Consider the following 17522-nt stretch of genomic DNA (forward strand, 5'->3'; position numbering starts at 1 on the left):
CATATACCAAAATATGCTTAATGAGTGTGGTTGATAAAAACTAATTTTAGGAAGGTACCATATCAGGATAATACCCAGATAAATATATGCTAATAGAGTTATATTTAATAACATTGAAATTGCATCTTTTCACATTTTTAATCATAATGAAGTCTACATGTTTGAGATTAAATAAAAAGAGACACTTTCAATCTTTTTCCCCCTGAAAATTATTTTCTTTTCTAACTTGTTAGTTACTAACACAACCCATTCACCATGATTCAGAACTCATCCAGCTACCATCTTCCTTCTGGTTATTTTGTTGGGTTCCAGCACCTTTAGCACAAGTTTATAATAAAAGGAAGCAGAAGAAAAACTCAAATCAGTGATTTGTCATGTCAATTTTCTGTTATCCTGAAAGGTTATATACAGGATAGAAAAATGAAATTGTTAATTATTTTGATTGTATTTTGAATAATCAGAATTTGAACTTCCTTGACCATTTGGGGATCTACCTATTCCCACCGTAGGCCATGTGACTCCACACCCCCCTTAAACAGTGACGACAAGCCTAAACCAGTCCGTGCATCTCAACCTCCCTGAACTCAGTTTTTATTTCAGGGATTGGCACATAACCCAGTTAAAGCCAATGAGATTTTTCTAGGTCTTCTGGGAAAGGTGTCCTAGACCTTCTTCATTGAATGGACCTAAGAGGATAAAGCAAAAGATTCCACTGCTGCTATTTTGTAATTTAGCTGAGACTACAGTAATACAGCTGAAGGCAGAGCTGAGGTTTCTATGGTATCATTTTGGGCCTGAATGCAGACATGCTGAAACCATCCTCTAATCCTGAAAATCACAGTAATAATAACAGTATCTTTTCTCCTGAGCCATTTTAGCTGGATTTTGTGTCACTTTCAAAGAAGGGTCTGCACACATTCTGATTTTCCAGAACAGTTCTAATTTTAGGTAACTTTCTTCTTTTCAATTAAGACAATTAGTTAAGTGTCAGTTAGCTGTAAAACCCAGTATGCCTTCATTTTAATACTACTGTAAGAATTTTTATATAAAGGACTGCAACAAAGCCCCCTGCCTTTTTGCAAAATTTTGCTCTCTTTTTGGTACAGAAAATATTTCTTTATCTGTGGCTATCAAAGACGATTCTTACAATCTTGTTATTTTCCGAAGTTGGAATTATCAAAGTAAGACATTCAAGAAAAACAGAACACCAGCTAGGAATTCCCTGAATGTCTCCCTACCAAACCACCAATCCAATTACATCTGTATGCATCACCTCTGTTTTTCCTGTTGAGAAAAGACACAGCCCTTTCTATGAAAGGCCAATTTCTCTGCGCATGCATTGATTTTCAACCTTTCTTTCCTTCAACAAAAAGGCTTTCTCCTCTAAAAAAAGGAAACAGAAAAGACAACCGCCCTCCTATAACTGTATCTAATCAATGAATGAATGAATGAATGAGTGGATGGATGAATAAAACCTCTCTCTCAGTTCTACTTACCCTCATCATCCTGCTTTTCTTTCAAACTTCTCAAAAAAAAAATCTTTACTTATCTCCATGTCTTAATTTTTTCATTCATTACCCACTCCAAGCTGACTTTTACCCGCTTCCTTCCACCAAATTCCACTCATCAAGATTATTAAGATCTCATCATCAAGAAATCCTGTGGTCATTTTTCAGTTCTAGTCTTTCTTGTCTTTTCTGTAGCATTCACTTCTGGATACTCATTCCTTTTGAAATACCCTATGTCCTTAATTTTCATTACATCACAAGTACTTGGGTTTTTTCTAACATATTTGATCACTTCTCCATTTTCCTTTTTCAGGCTGATCTTTCTCTACACAGACATCAAATGTCAGAATTCCTCAAAGCTCGAGCCTACAACTAAAATATATCCTCACCCAAAGCCATTACATAAATTTGCTTTTTCATTTTGAATACAGGAATAATTTGCTGTCAGGGAGTAATATGATAGTTAATGAAAAAAAGGAATATTTTGAGTTCCCAAGATAAATTTGTTTTTCAAAGAACTTGGAGTACTTTCCAGATATTTCTACCTTTCATGACTTACCTAGGGGGAAAAAAGCTGATGGATTTTGTGTAAGGTCAAGGAATAAACTAGTAAGAAGGACAAAAAGGAAAAAAAAAAAGAAGAAGAAGAGAGAAGAGAGGTAGGAGAAGAGAAGTGATGGAAATGAGAGTGAAAAAAGTTTTCTGATAAATGTCCAAAGTTCTAAAACCTTTGACTGGGTCTTACAAAACAGATCCAAATGAGTGAGCTTTTCATTTCTCCCCTTTTTCGACTAGATAGTGGGTATGCTGAGGATTTGAGAATGGTCATATTCTAAAGTGTTCCTGATAAGGAAGCTTCTGGTGAATGTGTAAATCAAACCCCTGCAACAATCCAGTCTCTCTCCAGTGTCTCCTATTAATGCCATTTCTATAGGTCAATGCAGAAAACCTCAATGCTTGAATGAGAGGGAAAAAAATGATCTCAATCCCTTAATATAGTCCTAGTAGATCGCTATCATTATCTGCAAAAGTTTTATGTATAATTAGAGGGTTTATTTTTGCATTACAAAACTACCCCTAATTATGTGTTATTTGCAAATTGCTGCAGATCTATATTCATCTTCATGATGAAATGAGGGTCTTGCTCCTCACTGTATTAATATCATTTCTACATTCTTTTTTCTCCTACCCCAAATCTTCTGATTTAGTGACAGGTCATGTTAAAAATCTTTTTTAAAAGCATTCACCTATCTTTCCATACGTGTGCTGTGTCAAAACATCTATTCATCACTTGTCTGTCCTCTAGCAGAAGCAGGTGGAGATAAGTCACAATAGACAAAAGCAGACACTAGAACAGGCTTTTATACAAATGTTGTGTTTGCTATGTCGAAGTTCTGATACAGATGCTTACTCTAAGTATTTTCTTGTTTCTTTGTTTAAAAGTGTTCAGCAAAGTTATAATAAGGGATATCCTTTTGGGGTGGACCTCCTTCTAAGGAAAAGAGATTCTTTTTACACTAAACAAATTGGTCAAGGTTATCCTGTGACTGAGTAGAGACAGGATAATGGAAAAGAAGTTGATTGTTTCTTCAAACTTTTAGCACACCTAAGGATTCATGAACCCAGAAGGCGAAAGAAAATTTTTTCAAACAAGAACAAACAGTTTAGAAAGCCAAGGAATATGCAATTAGAGCAAATGATTTCACAGTCTTCAAAATTCATTTCAATAATTGACTAAATTGTTGCCAGAAAATTGTTCTATAGACTAAACTGAAGTCCTTTATTTTTTATCTCCTAACATAAAAATCTACAAAATTCTGTCAGCACTGCTAGACTCTGCTCACTAGCAAATGAAAGGAAATTCAAGGGGTTAAAAATGTGTTCTTATGATTATACAAGGATTATGGACACCAAGAATTAGTAAGTTCCAAACATTTGCAAATATTGAGAAAACCATTTTCATTTTCAAATTTAAGGTCAGTTTGAACATTGAGGATGAGTTGTGCAAAAAAGACCAGAATTTAAATTTCCATTCTGATGCTTATTTTCATTAGAAATAGATGGCTCAATAGCAATAAAATCAGTTCTTCATGTTAGTATCCATTATTTAACATTTACTTGTAAAATATGTTTTGTTTATTAAAACAATAATGTAGATTATCTTGTCTCTAGATTATTTCTCCCATTTTCAGCAGTGTAAAAAATCCAGTGTAGTTGAAAATATTACGAAGAAACATTACAGTATGGCATTAAATGATGACTTAGTGCAGAAGTCCATCAGGATACCTGAGGACACAAGTTTTCATCCTCAATATTATTACCAAAAATATTTATTAAGAGCTTCTCTGCACTTCTACTCTTTGTGTTAGGAAATCTAGTACTCTTTAAAGAACCCAGTATGGGTTCAAATATTTTTCAACATCTTCTAACCCGTTACCTTAATCTGCCACTCATATTTGGGATTCTCCAGGATTTAGTATTTGGCCCATATATGTGACACCTTCTTAAGTAATCTCACTCCCTTTGTCACTATTAATTAGTCTCAACAAGTATTATAGTAATCTGAGAGCTAGAATAGCATAATGGTTAAGAACACATACTCTGGCCATGAACTTAGGCTGCCTAAATTCAAATCTCATCTCTCACACTCACAAACCTATTTGAGTCTCAGTTTTTCAATCTGCAAAATGCAGGGAATAACAATACCTACTTGATAGAAGAGTGATGTTTGTATGTGTTAATATTATCAAGTGCTTAGAACAGTTTGTCACGTTGCAAATAGTCGGTGTTGGTTGTTATTATCTTTATGTCATTGATTCCCAAATCTCTATCTCTAACCAGTAGGCAAAACTCTAGACCTAAACAAATTCCCTAAAATAAGAAAGTCTTAATAGCCTGCACCAGTATCACCTGGGATGTATATTCAAAATGCAGATTCTCAGCTCTCATCCCATATTTCATCAATTAGAATATCTGGGGATGAGACTCAGGAATCTGTACTTTAACAAATGTCCAGACATTCTGATACAAAATATCATTTATAACCACTTTTTTAGGTTTATATTTATTTTCTCTGAGTTATCTCTACTGGGCTGACCCTCAATCACCTAGAGCTGAACTTGTCCCAAACTGGCTTCATCATCTCACCCTCACAAGACATCCCTTCGTAGTCATTGGCATCACCTGCCCAACACTCAACATGACATCCCGGAGGTGTCCTTGACCTCTGACCCTGTCAGTCCCCATTTGATCCCTATGATTTCCATGTTTTCTAAATATATCCTCCCTCTCTCCATTCCTATTGTTACTGACTTTATTCATTCATTCAAAAATTAATTATTGAACACCTACTGTGTGGCAAGCAAGGGATACGGACATGTATATGTTGAGATTTCAATTTAGTGTAGCTCAGGCCCATATCATCTCTCTCCTGGACTATAATAACTGCCCACTGACTGGTTTTTTGTGTCTTTAGTCTTGAGTGCTTTTCAAATAAGCACTTCATTTTAGTTAGCAGTGCTTCACACTGCTAACTAAAATGAAGTCTAACCATGTCAGTCTTGTGTTTAAAGCTCTCACTTGTAAAATAAGATTAATTTCCACAGTGTTGGAAACCACCTTTACCAAGATGTGCTGACATCTCTACCCCTCTTAATGTTACTCTTTCCATCTAGGACCTTTGCTCCAAGAACACTAAGAAATTTGAAGGTCCCTCTCCTACACCACAACTGTGTCAATTAAACACACTTGTATTCAGCTGCTACTCTTTCCCAGATGTGTGTGCAGAACTTTTTTCGATGTATGGCAGCAGAGATGGAGGGCCTTTAGCCCAGGCTTGTAGGGTAAGAAAGTTTCCTGTTTCATGTCTCAGTACCTTTCCTAGTAGTGTTCTTTCTCGAAACCTCTGCAATCCCCCTGTCCCCCTCACCCTCATTCCCTCTTTTCTAGTTTACCTTATTCATCCTTCAAGATTCATCCTTCCCAGTTAATCCCTACATCTTCATGCCAGGCTGGCCTAAGTGACCCTCCTCTGGTATCTCAAAGAATCCTAAATATTATGTTCACCATGTTGGACTAATACTATTGATTTATGTATCTGTCTTTCTGACCAGACTGAAAACTCCTTGAGAGCAAAAATCTTTATCATCCTTGAATTCTTGGCAGCCCAGGGTTAAGGCAACCATAGGAATAGAGGCATGGTCCCAGCCTGACCCTCTCCCCTTCTCTTCTTACCTCCAGTTCCCTCATTCTTTATGAGAGTACATCCAAACTCTGTGCAAAATTCCTCCTCCTCCCTCTCACTCGGCAGTCACTCCTTGGCTGTCCTTTGGACCTAAGAGCCAGCATTTCCAGAGTGGCTTCCATTCCATGGAAGACAGACCTGGGAGAGGCTGCAGCATCTCTGGGAGGAGGGTCAGGTCATTAGGGCAGGGAATTCTGAGTCCCATGTAATTGGAGCATGGTCTGGTTTGGAGGTGGGACCAGGGCAGACATGTTCCCTTTACCTCACGGGGAGGGATGAGGCGGGAGGAGGGTGTCTCTAAGGGGAAGGACCCTGGCTATCTAGATCTAAAGGCAGGACCAACCCTGGGTCTAAAAGCTGAACACAGAGTAATGCCAGGTACACAAGTGAGGCTCAAAATGGAACCTTGAATAATTGTCTGACTCAGCATTTCCCAATCTGCCAAACACAATGTCATGACAAACTCCCATGCTGCCATCAACTGTAACCTGGGTGCCAAGAAAATTTGGGAATTCTCTTTTTTAGTAAACAAATGAACACAAATTTAGAGTTGTCACTCTCATGATATCACTCCCACTCGTAACCTGAGCTGCTTTATGGTAGGAGAGGAAGCGGTGGTGTGAGGGTGGAGGGCTGCTGGGGTGCTGCTCAGCCCATGCAGCCTTTTCATAACTACTCGGGAGAGATTTCACTTGTAAAGGTTATAAATTGTACTTTTACTTTCCCACAATTTTATTTTGGTGGTGGGTTCATCCAAAATTTTAGTTTTCACATGAACTAGACCCCCTAAAATATAAAAGCACTTAAAAATACTGATGGTTTCAAGTTTTAAACACTTTAAAGATAGCAGATGCAAACTAGTATGTATAGGATGGATAAACAACAAGGTCCTACTGAATAGCACAGGGAACTATATTCAGTATCCTGTGATAAACCGTAACAGAAAAGAATACAAAAAAGAATATATATATGTATAACTGAATCACTTTGCAGTACAGCAGAAATTAACACAACATTGTAAATCAACTATATTTCAATAAAATATTTTAAAAAACAGTTTATAGAGAGATGAATTGCTCTTTTTTTAATTTAATTTTTTTTTTATACAGCAGGTTCTTATTAGTCATCCATTTTATACACATCAGTGTATACATGTCAATCTCAATCTCCCAATTAAAGAGAGATGAATTGCTCTTAATTGGAGATATACATAGTGAAATGTCATGGACGTTGAAGTTTCAGATGTCGGTTCCAATCCGAACTCTAACACATAAGTGGTGTTTCCTTGAAAAAATAACTTCAGCTTTCTGGAATTTAGTCTTTCCACAAAATAAAGGGCTAGAGCTTCCCTGGTGGCACAGTGGTTGAGAATCCACCTGCCAATGCAGGGGACACAGGTTCGAGCCCTGGTCCAGGAAGAACTCACATGCTGCGGAGCAACTAAGCCCATGTTCCACAACTACTGAGCTTGTGCTCTAGAGCCCGCGAGCCACAACTACTGAGCCCGTATGTCACAACTACTGAAGCCGCACGCCTCGAGCCCGTGCTGCAACAAGAGAAGCCACTGCAATGAGAAGCCTATGCACTGCAACGAAGAGTAGCCCCCACTTGCTGCAACTAGAGAAAGCCCGCGTGCAGCAACGAAGACCCAACACAGCCAAAAATAAATAAATAAATACATAAATTTAAAGAAAAATACTATTAAAAAAAAAAAAAGAGCTGATATGTAAATTGCTGGGACTCTGCCTGACGTGGGCTCTGATTGGCATGGGAAGGGTGACATGTGATAGACTTTATTTTCATCTGGTGTATCTGTATCAGGACATGGGATGAAGAAGCAGTAAAACCAAACACAGACAGAACTAAGTGAAAAAAAGAGAAAGTTGGTCTGCAACAGAACCCAAATCAGAGACATTGTTTTGACCATTCCTGATAGATAAAACAAAACAGAATAAAAAGCCAAAACAACAACTAAATTCTTCTTCTATCTGCCTTTTTCAGAATTCTTCAGTGAATCAGAGAACAGGCAGAAGGAGAGCCATTACCTGCACCCAAGGGAAGGGGGTGGCCAGGTAAGGAGGAACAACTTGGGCATAATCACCGTGGACACAGCCAGGTCAGACATTCCCGGGTGAGGGAGCAGGTGTCATGGGCCTCTGGGAGCCCAGTCACAAAGACAGAGCCAGGTCTCAGGAAGAAGGAGGGCTTGTCAGGAATTTGAGAGAGTAACTCCAAATGGACCCAGCCATATAAAGGTGCCTATAGGATGGGAGATCTGCTGTGAAGGAGCCCGGCGGTCAGCAGTGTCCCGGGTCAAGGTCAGCCTGGCAGATAGGGGAGCTGAGACTGCAAATAAGAGCTGAAATTCACTTCCCAGGTCTAAAGGAGTCATTTACGAGTAAGATCTAGGAGTATAGGTGGAATTGAAGATTCTCCTGGGAGACTGAAGAGGCAGAGAAGCAAAGGAGTGAAGCAGAAGTGTCAGCTGGCAGCTGATTTGCGTATATTCTGATGGTCATCAGTTTGCTGAATTATTTTCCCTTAACTAAGCTTACTAAACTCAGCCTCCTTCATTTCTTGAGGAGTTAGTTTTCCTAAGCTAACTTTTTTGCTGTTCTTCCAGAATCCTTTGGAGACTGGTAAGTAAAAGTACCAGTCATCTCTGCAGACTCTTTCCTTCTGCCCTTGTAGGTTAATATCTCCATTACAATATGGTGTCCAAACAGAAACTGTTTCGATTCTGGTGGATTAAATATCAGAACGGAAGTGCAGTTAAAGACCATCTTGTCCACTGATTTGGAAACTTTTCTTAGCCATAGGCAAACACAGTTTATACAGAGGTACAATATATAAAAAAAGACACAAGCAAGCTGCTTTGGGTGAAGAAAGAGGATGTTTGCTGGGCATGGGAGCTGAGAGTCTGGGGCTCTGCTAGACTGCTTCTCTTCCTCGCCAGCATCCATTCTCTGCTCAGAGAGCAGAGTTTGAAAAATGCCAATCTGGTCCAGGTACCAATTCCTTACCCTCCTCTTTCGGATTCATGTCACATAGCTGCTCACCTGCAAGGGGAAAAAAACGCTCACTCTCTGAAGCAGCACATTCTGCAATATCTTTGGTCAGTTCTTCCCTTTTTTGTACCACCAAGTTTGGTCTTTCTGGAATGTCCACACATCAGCACCCTTTGGTACCATGTTGAGAAATTTCATCCTGAAATTTTGTGATTTAAATCAAAGGATTTCACAAAACTCCTAACCTATATCTTTAGAATATATCTATGCTTCCTTCCTTACTGCCAACAGCATCATACAGAAAACAGAAAAAAGAATACTATTTTTAGAAAAGGGAAGGTCTGCCAGGAAGCAATCTCAACAAGATTTGGGAAATAAAAAACATGTAAATTAACCATGTGTATATATAAACAAAAGCACAATCCCTAAGATGAAGTATCTAATCAATGTTTCAATGTCAAAACGAAAACAATTGACTAATAAAATTGTCAGTAATAAAATCTTCTTGATTAAAGGGGAAAAAGCCAACCAAATTCAAGTCACAAAAGCATAATGAAGGCATATTTATAAAAAAAGAAGTAATACATTGCTGACCTACAAAATAGTGCAAACAGCAGGCAACATTTTGACTTATCATTTCAAGGTAATATGCATCATTTAACCTCAAAAATAAGGTAACGACTAAAGTGAATGGTGTGATTTTCCTTTGCATATCGTGAATTATACGTAGCACAGGTTCTATATTCGGAATCTGTCAATATTTAACTTATGATTGAAAATAACTCTATCAGGTTGGCATTAGGCTACAGCAAGTTTCATTGTTATAAACGAATGAACTTCCTGGTTGTAGCTGATAAGTTCATTAAGCACCACAGAATGAATGTAGCCACCAAAAAGGTTAACATGATTTTAAACTGGAAATAGAAATATAGCTCTGGACAGCAAAATCGAGATTTGATATTTAAGACTAAGGATTGGAATCCCAGTCACACAGCTGGGATATCTTAAAACGGTGTGTATTCTAAGATGAGTGGACAGAATAGAAACTATATCATACAAAGAATAAAGAATGTGGGAATATCCAATTTAGAGAAGAGATGACTCATGAGAGATTTGATAATCATTCCCAGGAACTAGAAGGCTGTCACAGAAATAGCAGAAACACAGACCTACTTCCACACACAGAAATATTCAGAAATAAAATAGACAGTTACAGAAGAATTTAGATTCCTATGATATGGGCGTTCACACAAGGACATTTGGTGGAGACGTTGTAGTCAAGTGTTTTTCAAATGTGATTCAAGACCTATTTGAGAGTTATAAAATGAAACCAACTTAGTGGATCATTACAGTTTCTTGTGAATTGCAGTCCAAAAAAGTGTGAAAGTCAGTGTTCTAGTTATTATCTTCCTAATTCCCAGAAGAAAATCAGGAGCCAGACACATCTGAACTAGCATCTCAGTCACAAAACTTTCATTTAACCTCTTTGTCATTCAGTTCCCCATTTGAAAAGTGGAGAAAATCATGACAGCTACCCCTGGAGTTTCTTATACATATATTACATTTTAAAAAGATATATCTAAATGCTTAATGCTTTTTAAAGATTAAGTTATCATTTCTGCCCTTAACTTCTTCAAAATTACTTCAAAGAAAATCAGAGGTTCTTGTGTGTGTGTTTTTTTAACCTCATTCCTTGTTTTCTTCCATCATTGACACTGACATGTACAGATACAGGTGGCTCTGATAAGATAAATCAATAGGGAAACATCCCTGGGAACAGGTTATAGGGGCGGGAAAGGGTAACAGAGCATGTGCCCAGCAATTTAATACAATAACGTGATTCATTCCCAGACACCCAGATGTAGTTCTGTTGCTTTCTGCAAAGACTTTGGAGGGAAAGGGAACCCTTCCATTTTTTTTCAATGGCTCTTTTGCAACTGTTAACTTTGGCTGTTGGTGTCTCCCCAGCTGGGACATTCATGTTATCAGAGAACTGGTCCCTAGTGTGTAAGCCCCATTGTGTGACCAAGGCTTCTGTGCTGGATGCTGTACCATTGGTGTTTATTGCTGCTTGGGTAACAGGAAGAAACCTGGTACTTTTGTACTGTTCAAACACTCATTCTATTCATGGCCACTGTTTATGCCAGAGAAAAATGTTCTCACAGAGAGACCAATAATTTAGAAAATATTTGAATGGGAGGTTGAATAGTTTCTATTGGTGTCTTTATTAGTAATCTCGATTTCTGAATACAATGGAACTGTGTTAGAAAGTGTTCTCTATCACAGATTTGGTTTATTGGAAGCCAAATCTGTTCCCCATGTACAGGGTATAATCTCTATAGCCACAAGACAATAAGCCTATAATATGCATAATTCTTATTCCAGACTTCTGGGATAATAGGATGATTTGTAATCAAATATATGTATGTACGCAGTGCTCATTTTAGAAGATGAACAAACTAAATAAAATAAAACATGAGATGTCATTGCAGATATTTTAGAAAGTACAAAGCTGCTACTATTCATTTAAACATTTAAAAGTTTTCCAAATTAGAGTACTGAACTGGGTAGATGTAAGAGAGATTTAGACTCTAAGGAATATCTAGAGGTTTGTGAGCTGCTGACTTGTCTCTCCCACTTTTTATTAAACTAGTACAACTGAGGAAGACCCAATTCTTTGAAATTTTTTTTTATGGCGTATAATGGGTTATAAGTCCTCAAAGTCAATTGTGCAGAGATAACAACTTTATTTATCTATAAGTTAATCTAATGTCTGGAAGTTCATACCTCTTAATCCCCTTCATCTATTTCACTCTTCCCTACCCCCCACCTCGGCAACCACTAGTTTGTTCTCTGTATCTATGACTCTGTTTCTGTTTTATGTTTATTTATGTATTTATTTAGATTCCACATGTAATTGAAATCATGTGGTATTTGTCTTTCTCTTTCTGACTTATTTCACTTATCATAATACCCTCTAGGTCCAACCATGTTGTTGCAAATGGCAAGATTTAATTCTTTTTTACTGTTGAGTAATATTCCTCTGTGTGTGTGTGTGTGTGTGTGTGTGTGTGTGTATATACACACACACATATATACCACATATTCTTTATCCATTCATCTATTGATGGACACTTAGATTGCTTTTACATTCTTGGCTTTTGTAAATAATACTGCAATGAACATTAGGGTGTATGCATCTAATGTTTTCGTTTTCTTAAATATTCGCACATGGAGTTACTGGATTGTGTGGTAGTTCTATTTTTAATCTTTTGAGAAATCTCCATATGGCTTCCATAGTGGCTGCACAAACTTACATTCCCACCAACAGTGCACGAGAGTTCCCTTTTCTCCACATTCTCACCAACACCTGTTATTTGCTGTCTTTTTGATGATAGCCATCTGACAGGTGTGAGGTGATATCTCATTGTGGTTTTGATTTGCATTTCCTGATGATTAGTGATGTTGAGCATCTTTTCATGTGTCTGTTGGCCATTTGTATCTCTTCTTTGGAAAAATGTCTATCCTGGTCCTCTGCCCATTTTTAATAAGATTTTTTGCTTTTTTGATATTGAGTTGTATGAGTTATTTCTGTATTTTGGAAATTAATCCCTTAGCGAACATATCATTTGCAAATATCTTCTCCAATTCAGTAGGTTGCCTTTTCATTTTGTTGATGGTTTCCTTTGCTGTGCAAAAGATATCTAGTTTAGTGTAAATCCATTTGTTTATTTTTGCTTCTGTTTTCCTTGCCTGAGTAGATAGATCGAATCCAAAAAATTATTGTTAAGACCAATGTCAAAGAGTTTACTGTCTATATTTTCCTCTAGAAGTTTTATGGTTTCATGTCTTACATTAAAGCCTTTAATTTATTTTGAGTTTGCTTTTGTACATGGTGTAAGAAAGTGGTCTAGTTTCATTCTTGAGGCTGTCTTTTCCCCACTGTGTATTCTTGCTCCTTTATCATAGATTAATTGACCATCTAAACCTGGGTTTATTTCTGGGTTCTTTATTCTGTTCCATTGATCTGTGTGTCTGTTTTTGTGCCAATTCCATGCTGTTTGGATCAGTATAGTTTTATAGCATAGTTTGAAACCAGGGAGCCTGATACCTCCAGCTTTGTTCTCTTTCTCAAGATTGCTTTGGCTATTCAAGATCTTTTGTGTATCCATAAAAATTTTAGCATTATTTATTCTAGTTCTGTGAAAAACACCATTGGTATTTTAATAGGTATTGCATGAAATCTATAGATGGCTTTGGGTAGTATGGACAATTTAACAATATCATTTCCTACAGTCCATGAACACAGTGTATCTTTCCATTTATTTGTGTCATCTTCAATTTCTTTCATCAGTGTCTTATAGTTTTCAGAGCACAAGTCTTTCACCTCTGTGGTTAAGTTTATTCCTAGGTATTTTATTCTTTTTGATGCAATTGTAAGTGGTATTGTTTTCCAAATTTTTCTTTTTGATAATTCATTAGTAGTGTATAGAAATGCAACAGATTTCTATACATTAACTTTGTATACTGCAATTTTAGTGAATTCACTTATTAGTTCTAATAGTTTTTGGTGGAATCTTTAGGGTTTTCTATACATAGAATCATGTCATCTGCAAACAGTGACAGTTTTACTTCTTCATTTCCAATTTGGATTTCTTTCATTTCTTTCTTTCTTTTTTTTCTTTCCTGATTGCTGTGGGTAGGACTTCCAAGATTATGCTGAATAAAAGACAAGCATCCTTGTCTTGTTCTTGACCTTAGAGGAAAAGCTTTCAGCTTTTTACCATTGAGTATGATGTTAGCTGTGTGTTTGTCATATATGGCCTTTTCTATGTTGAGGTATATGTTCCCTCTATACCTACTTTTTTGAGAGTTTTTAATCATAAATAGATGCTGAATTTTGTCAAATACTTTTTCTGCATCTATGGAGATGATCATATGATTTTTAGCCTTCTTGTTGTTAATGTGGTATATCACAATGATTGATTTGCAGATGTTGAGCCATTCTTGCATTCCTGGAATAAATTCTACTTAATCATGATGTATGAAACTTTTAATGTGCTGTTGAATTTGGTTTGTAATATTTTGTTGAAGATTTATGTTCATCAGGGATATTGGCCTATAATTTTCTCTCTCTCTCTTTTTTCTTTCTTTTTTTTTTTTTTTTTGTTGTGTCTTTGCCTGGTTTTGGTATTAAGGTCATGCTAACCTGATAGAATGAGCTTGGAGGCATTCCTTCCTTTTCAATTTTTGGAACAGTTTGAGAAAGATAGGTATTATCTCTTTACATGTTTGGTAGAATTCACCTGTGAAGCCATCTGGTCCTGAACTTTTGTTTGTTGGGAGTTTTTTGATTATTGATTTATTACTAGTAATCAATCTGTTCAGATTTTCTGTTTCTTCCTGATTCAGTTTTGGAAGACTGTATATTTCCAGGAGTGTATCCATTTCTTCTAGGTTGTTCAATTTGTTGGTATATGTTTGTAGTAGTCTCTTATGATTGTACTTCTGTGGTATCAGTTGTAACTTCTCTTCCATTTCTGATTTTATTTATTTGTGCCCTCTCTTTTTCTTGATGAGTCTGGCCAAAGCTTTATCAATATCTTTTCAAAGAACCAGCTCATGGTTTCATTGATCTTTTCTTTTCTTTTTCTTTTTTCTTTTGTTTCTATTTCATTTATTTCTATTCTGATTTTTATTATTTCCTTCCTTCTACCACCTTTGGGCTTTGTTTGTCCCTCTTTTTCTAGTTCCTTTAGGTGTAAAGTTACATTGTTTATTTGAGGTTTTTCTTGTTTCTTGAGGTAGAGCTGTATCACTATGAACTTTCCTCTTAGAACGGTTTTTGCTGTGGCCCAGAGATTTTGGAAAGTTATGTTTCTGTTTTCATTTGTTTCCAGGTATTTTAAATTTTCCTCTTTGATTTCTTCATTGGCCCATTGGTTGTTTAGCAGCATGTTGCTTCATCTCCATGTGTCTGTGTGATTTTTCCAATTTTTTTTTTTTTCAGTTAACTTCTATTTTCATTTGTGGTTGGAGAAGATGCTTGATATGATTTCAGTCTTCTTAAATTTATTGAGACTAGTTTTGTGGCCTAACTTGTGATGTATTCTGGAGAATGTTCCATATGTGCTTAAAAAGAATGTATATTCTTCAGCTTTTGGATGGAATATTCTGTATATATCTTTTATATGTCTTATTTACCTATTATTCTAGGCTAATATATTCCAAACTCTTATTATTATGTAAAATAGAATCTTATTTCAATTCTAATCAGCTTCAAGAATTACCTCTAATATGAAGGAATTAGGGAAATAAGCCCCTAGTTATATCTGTAGAAACTAATCATCCTCTTGCCCACTTTTGTGATTTGGATCTTTTAAAGTTCTGTTATATTTTTCTGGAAGTATAGGGAAGAGAATGCCACACAGTAAAATTCTAGGTATGGATGCAATATAATTTTATAACAAGTAGACTTTCCAGTATCCTTCCTAATGAAGCCAGAATGGATAGATCATTTTTATTGTTGTTGTTTCCAGAAAGATATAGGACTGTATACACACACAGTTTGTGTTATTTCTAAAATACTTTCCTGAATATAACTGAGTCTACCTGTTCAGAGAACCACTTGGACAATGTTTGTCACAATCTTAACTTAGAAGTTTGAAATACATCTGTGGCTTTCTTGTTTACTCACAAAACTCTGAGATCAGGTAGGGCATTGTAGAAGAAAGATGATGAGATTTGGAGCCAGAGGTCTGAGTTCTAATAACATCTTTATCCTTACTAACTGTATTATTTGTAAAATATTTCACTTCTCTGAGTCTTAATTTTCTCAGGTATTAAAAACAATTAATAATATTTAGGTCTCATTTTTGAAGGTAAAGAATTCTCCTGCAATGAGTGAAATGTAAAGATTGTTATATATGTCATCTGGAAGCTATTGACTCTTTGAGGTAGCCAGGGAAAACCAATCCATTCACCCCTGCTCTAAATGAAGTTTCTTTAAGCCCAGGTAATATCAAATGGGGTTGTGTTTAATGACACATACTAGAGGTACAGAGCAGTATCCTCTGTGCAGAGGTCAGGCTGGGCAGTTGAAAGATTTTCACAAGAACCTGTGTATGACTATGCAGACTTACAGGAATTCTACTAATTCATTCATTTACCTGTACATCCAGTAAGTTTTTACTGAGCACTTACTATGTACCAAGCATTGTGTTCAGCATTGAGGACAAGTTTGAATAAGATATGATCCTTAGTTTCATAGTCTAGTTGGAAGTGAAGGTGGACAGAAATATAAATTGATAATTATAATTTAAAAATGTAAGTTCCATTTTAGAGGTATGTCTGAAGAACTAAGAAAGCACAGAGGAGGGAGTTACAAAGTCTGACTGTGGCAGTGAGGCAAGGTTTCACAAAAAGTGATCTCAGCTCTTTTCGCCAAGGAAGATTGAAAAAATGGGATGTGTGTGTATGGGTGTGTGGAGGGGTGTGTGTGCGTGCACTAGGGTGTGGTGGAGAGGGACATGAAGTTTCAGTGTATCTTAATTTGTTAGAGTAAAATTGGCCATAAATGATCCTATTTCTATAAAATGCAATAAGCACCTCTGACTCCCTAAATCCCTTATACCTTCTCTATTCAGATGTAGTCATTCTCTTAATGGACAGTATATTCTTAGAAGGGATTCATCAAGTTGATTAATGGAAGGCTACTTAACATATCCAGAGATCTATTTCAATAACTTTAGTCCTGTTTTTGACACGAATTAATCATTTTTCCCCTTGACATTCTCTCTCACACAGTTCAGTTCTCTCTACTCATTCTGATAAGGGTTTTTATAGTGGTAATTATCTGAGATTGTGACAGATTTTCTCTGAGGTAGCTTGCCTCTCCAAAGTGGTCTAAAGGGAACGCAAAAAATTCAAAAAGCTATGTTCTCATGTGAAAAAGTGAAGAGGGAGACAAAATGAGATGAACTGAAAAACTTCACTTTGTGGTGCTGAAAAATTTGTGGATACTCAGTGGCTTTGGGACTAGTACTAAATATGTTTCACCCCTCCATTTCCCAATGTTCTCTAAAATGACACCTACCAAAGCAGGTTTCATAGCAGTTAACTGTTTCCAGAATCTATATGAACAACCAAAGAAGGTTCTTCTTCTAAGAAGAACATTGGGAATCAAATAAAAACATCTAAATTCGTCAATATATTTTGATAAGAATTTTTAAAAATATTTATCCCTTTAAAGTTCAGGAGGATGTAGTAAGCTAAGAATTGCATTCTGAGTGCCACAAGCCAGTCTATTTTTTTAAGAATATAAAAAAAAGTAGACACATACAGATATTCTGAAACAGATGAAACAAAAAGGAGGCTAATGACTCAACGTTTTTGACACTTACCAGTGGGCTGACTTGGTTTTAGTTCCAGGCACAGGCAAAGGTTCAAGTTGGAACTCATTTTATTCAAACTGGTTTTCCCACCATCTTTAGTTACATCGTGACAGAACTCCCACCTCAATGCCTCAAATACCAAACACTTTGCCAACACTTTTATTGGATTAAAGAAAGAGCTCAAGTAAACATGCTGTGATACCCCCCAAGAGCACATATCTTTTTTTCACTAGCTCCCCTCGTTCCCTGTTTTTGCTAGACACTTTCACTGATGTGAGGCTGAACTCAGGCAAGACCACACCTCTTTGCTGCCAGCTATTTTTGTAGAGAAGTAATCTGTAAAGCACAAATGCACTCAGTTCATTGCCCA

The 17522-nt window shown here is 36.6% G+C and overlaps 1 protein-coding gene across 1 annotated transcript in view; it reads left to right on the forward strand.

Moving 5' to 3' along the window:
• LOC309666897 (uncharacterized protein) overlaps positions 1-17522 on the forward strand; it is a 232643-nt gene that overhangs the window by 117922 nt on the left and 97199 nt on the right. The window contains exons 4-5 of the mRNA XM_082475034.1: positions 5183-5350; positions 7753-7823. Of these exons, the coding sequence (XP_082331160.1) occupies positions 5183-5350; positions 7753-7823 (239 nt within the window). The remainder of the gene's footprint in view (positions 1-5182; positions 5351-7752; positions 7824-17522) is intronic.

Source organism: Balaenoptera physalus (assembly GCF_965194825.1).
Source record: "Balaenoptera physalus genome assembly, chromosome: 9".
In the NCBI taxonomy this organism is placed as follows: Eukaryota; Metazoa; Chordata; class Mammalia; order Artiodactyla; family Balaenopteridae; genus Balaenoptera; species Balaenoptera physalus.